Here is a 5,277-nt window from a genome sequence, read left to right on the forward strand (position 1 = left end):
AAACTCAAATATAATTTTTTAACCAGCCTTGGTAAAAAGAAACAAAGACAACAAGGGAACTGCTCAAAGAAACAAGGACTCCCGCTCTGCGCACCTAGGAGACAGCACCAAGCACCATGTCTGGGATTTCAGGAACAGTCCCACTTTTTTCAATCACATATCCAGGGCCTCCTGCCCAGGCCCTGGCTGGTGTGTTGTGATACCACAGAGAAGCCACCTGTTCTGGTGGCGGCCGCAAGCCCTCAGGCTCTTATCAAATTCAGCTGAGAAACCAAACTACAAGCTACAGCCTTGCTAGAGGGTAGTGAGAGTAATGAATGAGCAAAATGACTTAGGAAAGTTAGATGTCAGCAAGTCACCAGGTCAGTTTGTCATAGTGGACCACAAGTTGAATATGAGTCAACAGTGTGATGCTGTTGCAAAAAAAGCAAATATGATTCTAGGTTGCATCAACAGGTGTGTTGTAAGCAAAACTCGTGAAGTCATTCTGCCGCTCTACTCTGCACTAGTTAGGCCTCAGCTGGAGTACTGTGTCCAGTTCTGGGCGCCACATTTCAAGAAAGATGTGGAGAAATTGGAAAGGGTACAGAGAAGAGCGACAAGAATGATTAAAGGTCTAGAGAACATGACCTATGAAGCCAGGCTTCATGAACTAGGCTTGTTTAGTTTGGAAAAAAGAAGATTAAGGGGGGACATGATAGCGGTTTTCAAATATCTAAAAGGGTGTCACAAGGAGGAAGGAGAAAATTTGTTCCTCTTGGTTACTGAGGACAGGACAAGGAGTAATGGGCTTAAAGTGCAGCAGGGGAGGTTTAGATTGGACATTAGGAAAAAATTCCTAACTGTCAGGGTGGTGAAATATTGGAATAAATTGCCAAGGGAGGTGGTGGAATCTCCCTCTCTGGAGATATTTAAGAACAGGTTAAATAGACATCTGTCAGGGATGGTGTAGTCGGAGCTTGGTCCTGCCTTGAGGGCGGGGGGCTGGACTCGATGACCTCTCGAGGTCCCTTCCAGTCCTATTATTCTATGATTCTATGATTCTATGAAAAAAGCCATGTTCCCTGAAGTCTTTGTCCTCAGCAGCACCCATGTGTTCAAGAACTGCAACCCCAAACTGCTCTACTTCCTAGTCCTGAGTATGAGGCCAGTCAATTTGGGGCAGAACTTTCAGTTGCTCCTCCAACTGCCCAAGGTCTCTGCAAACTAATGGCAAAAATGAGATCTCAGCCGAGCTAGGTCATGCAGGGCTGAGCGCAGTAGAAGGCCTTAGTACTGCAAGCAATTCATTCATCAGGACATTTGGTGGCAATCTCTGTTTCACCTCTTTCAAACACTCCACCATGAACTCTTGGAATCTACTTTTAACATCTTCAGCAATGTGAATGGTTAGTGTGTGTTAAGAACATAAGAACGGCCATACTGGGTCAGACCAACAGCCCATCCAGCCCGGTACCCTGTCTGCCAACAGTGGCCAATGCCAGATGCCCAGACAGAGGGAACACAACGGGTAACCATCACGTGATCCCTCCACTGTCACCCACCTCCATGAATCTATCTACTTCTTTTTTGAATCTTGTTAAAGTCCTAGTCTTCACCACATCCTCAGGCAAGGAGCTCCACAGTGTTTTGAAAGTTCCAGCTGAAAAGTGACTGTTTTAGTCAAAAGTTACCTCATTTTTCGAGCTGAAAAGTGATTATATTCAGAAATTTACCACACTTTTGCAGTTTAAAAGAGACTGTAGTCAGGAATTTACCTCAACAATGACGGCCATCATTTAATATAGCAGTCCCGTTCTTGAAAATACAGTTTCACAAGTCTCACAAACATGCCCTAGGACAGTGATTCCCAACCTTTTTCCCATGGAGGAACTCCTAAAATAATTTTTCATATCCTGAGGAACCTCTACCTATGAAAATGTTTGCTTGGCCCGAAAAAGTTGACAGAGGGGAGCGCAATTCAATTACTGCTAAACTATTGTCAAGAAAATTTATTTGTAAAGAGCTGTTATATATATACGTCAGCTTACATTGTAAGAAAAAAAAGTATTTATTCCACGATTTCTCGCAGAACTCCTGACGATGGTCTGTGGAACCCCGGGGTCCCACAGAACCCTGGTTGGGAAACACTGCCGTAGGAGAATATCTTCATGCTCCAAACTTCCTGATGGATTGGAAATAGTAAAAATCAGGGAAATTTGACTCACTGGTTGACTGTATGTGTAATAAAGAAGGTCACCAGTGTGGTTTCCTTGTCTGTGGCTGAATGAAAATGTAGCATCTGTTCATTGGACTGATCAAGTCACTCTGTTGGTCTGGAAGTCATGGAAAGGCTGAGTGACGAGGTGTGTGGGACTAGGAATTAAGAGATGATAGTGAAAAATGTCAGGCATTGGTGACAAAGCAAGAACTCAGGAATTCAGCAATGCTGGTTCATGGAGTGACTTGACATGAAATATGAGGAATTTCTCAGTTTGTGAACTTTCACAGTGCTGAGTTCAGCCAAACCGGGACAGAGGACCCTGGATTATTAAGGAGATATCCTTTCTCCCTCTTGTTGCACAAATTTAAAATATAAGCAGCCATTGCCAATCACCCTTTGCATGTGTATTTGCCCACTTTCTCACGAAGCTCTTTTGTTTTGACTCCATAAATGATAGGGTTGAGCATGGGGGGGAAGAGGTAGAAGAGGTTGGCCAAGATGATATGAACATGGGGAGCGACGCCCTGACCAAACCGGTGTGTGAGAGTGGAGAAGAAGAAGAGAGTAAAAGACATCACCATCACACAGATGTGGGCTGTGCAGGTGTTGAGGGCTTTCTGGTGGGCTTTCCTGGAGGAGATTCTGAGGACGGCCCTGAGGATCAGACCATAGGACAGCACAACCAGCATCAGATCTAACCCAATAACCACAAACGCCATCACCAAGCCGTACATCCTGTTGACCGTGGTGTCCCCACACGATATCTTTGCCACAGCTATGTGCTCACAGTACGTGTGGGGGATAATGTGGTTGGCACAGAATGGCTGCCGGCTCATCAGCACAGGCAGGGGCAGAACGAAGAGAACAGATCTCACCAAACCTGCAACTCCCAGCTTCCCAATCCGGGTGTTGGTGAGGATGGTGGTATAGTTCAGAGGGTAACATATGGCAATGTAGCGATCAAAGGCCATCGTCACAAGGACGGCTGACTGCATCAGAGAAACTGCATGAAGGAAAAACATTTGGGTGAGGCAGCCAGCCATAGTAATGTCTTTCATATTGAACCAAAAAATACACAGGGCCTTCGGCACAACGGAGGTAGAGATGCCGATGTCGGTGAGTGCCAACATGCAGAGCAGCAGGTACATCGGCTGATGCAGGCTCTGTTCTTTGCCTACCAAAAACAGAACTGTGATGTTTCCCAAAAGTCCAACAGTGTAGACAGTAGAGAAAGGGATGGCAATCCATATGTAGTCAGCTTCCAGGCCAGGGATGCCCATGAGGATGAATGATAAAGAGTCAGAGGGGGTGAAGTTGAAAGCCGCCATGAAGTGTTTGATGCGTCAATGAGGCTCAGAAATGCTCAATATGCCTGTGAAGGGAGAGAAGCAGAGTGGGGGGGAGGGTTACTCACTGTATAACAAATGGGCATAGGAAACATTGCAATTATTGCCGATCTAGAAGGTTTAGTGAGGTTACAACATTTAGGAACGGCACCAGATTCTTTGGGACCTAGTCAAGTGCAAAGAAGTCCTCAAGGGCAAATAATCTGCCAAGCTAATGAGTAGCATGATGACAGATGAACTTTGATATCAATAACTTCCTATTGGAGGGAAAATCTTGAACTTCTCACAGCCCTAACATGGTTAAGAACATAAGAACAGCCCTATTGGGTCAGACCAACGGTCAATCCAGCCCAGTGTCCTGTCTGCCGATAGAGGCCAATACTAGATGCCCCAGAGGGAGGGAGCACGCCATGTAATCCTCACATGATCCCTCCCCTGTCACTCAACTCCAGAGAAACAGAAGCTAGGGACACCGTTCCTACCCATCCTGGCTAATAGCCATTGATGGACCTAACCTCCATTAATCTATCTAGCTCTTTTTTGAACCCTGTTAAAGTCCTAGCCTTCACCACATCCTCTGGGAAGGAGTTCCAGAGGTTCTAATTCATCGGTATGAACTCAGTTTGTGCTTAATAGGATGGACATGTAGGACACAAGGGTCTTCATATTTATGGCCTGCATCTCTGTTGGTTCTCTTGGTTTTTTGGGGTGAGGCACTTTCTTTCAGGCACCCAGCTTTGTCTGAGGCAGAACGTACAACTGTAAACCAACAAGCTGTAAGGGAGAGAAGTTAATATTACTTCTATATTTGGCACTGGTACGATGGAATCCAGTTCACAGTTAACCCGTGGAACTCCTTACCACTGGATGTTGTGAAGACCAGGGTTTTAACAGGGTTCAAAAAGGAACTAGATCAATTCATGGAGGATTGGTCCATCGATATTTATTAGCCAGGACGTGTAGGGATGGTGTCCCTAGCCTCTGTTTGTCAGATTCTGGAAATGGGTGACAGGAGAGGGATCACATGATGAGTACCTATTCTGTTCACTCCCTCTGGGGCACCTGGCATTGGCCACTGTCGGACGACAGGATACTGGCCTAGACAGTCCTTTGGTCTGACCCAGTCTGTCCGTTCTTGCGTTCTAGAGCCCACGATTCAAGATGGATGTTGATACACTGTCAAAGGTTGAGAGAAGAGTGACAAGAATTAGTAAAAGGTTGGAAAACCCTCCTTACACTGATAGACTCAAAGAGCTCAATCTATCACTTCAATAAAAACGCTTAAGGAGTGTCTTAATAGCAGTATCTACTCTGGGAAACCTATCTTTAATAATGGGCTTTTCAGCCCAGCATACAGAGCTGTAACGAGAGCCAATGGCTGGAAGTGGAAGTTAAAGAAATTCCAACTGGATATAAGGGACTCATTTTTAAATGACCAGAGTAGTTAACCATTGGAACAATGTATCAAGGGTCTTGGAACCTGAGGGTATGTCTACACTAGCCCCCTAGTTCGAACTAGGGAGGCTAATGTAGGCATTCGAAGTTGCAAATGAAGCCCGGGATTTAATATCCCGGGCTTTATTTGCATCTTTCCGTCGGGGTGCCATTTTTAAATCCCCTTAGTCTGAACTAACTGCCCACAGCTACACGCGGCAGTCAAACGTTAACTCAAACTAAATTCTTAGTTTGAGTTAACTGTTACACCTCGCGGAATGAGGTGTTTTGCTA

General features: G+C 45.4%; 1 protein-coding gene across 1 annotated transcript; it reads right to left on the bottom strand.

Annotated features, from left to right (window-relative positions):
* Positions 1-2,592: 2,592 nt before the first annotated feature.
* LOC106732407 (olfactory receptor 52P1-like) lies at positions 2,593-3,546 on the bottom strand. Its single transcript, XM_014576389.3, has one exon. The coding sequence runs from the start codon at positions 3,529-3,531 to the stop codon at positions 2,593-2,595; it is 939 nt and encodes a 312-aa protein (XP_014431875.2). The 5' UTR covers positions 3,532-3,546.
* Between the last annotated feature and the right edge of the window lie 1,731 nt (positions 3,547-5,277).

The sequence above is a fragment of the Pelodiscus sinensis genome, chromosome 1 (assembly GCF_052426305.1).
Source record: "Pelodiscus sinensis isolate ZL-2025 chromosome 1, ASM5242630v1, whole genome shotgun sequence".
NCBI classification, from domain to species: Eukaryota; Metazoa; Chordata; order Testudines; family Trionychidae; genus Pelodiscus; species Pelodiscus sinensis.

Coding starts and splice junctions, on each gene's coding strand:
- LOC106732407 (XM_014576389.3), bottom strand. CDS start 3,531: ATGGCGGCTTTCAACTTCACCCCCTCTGACTCTTTATCATTCATCCTC.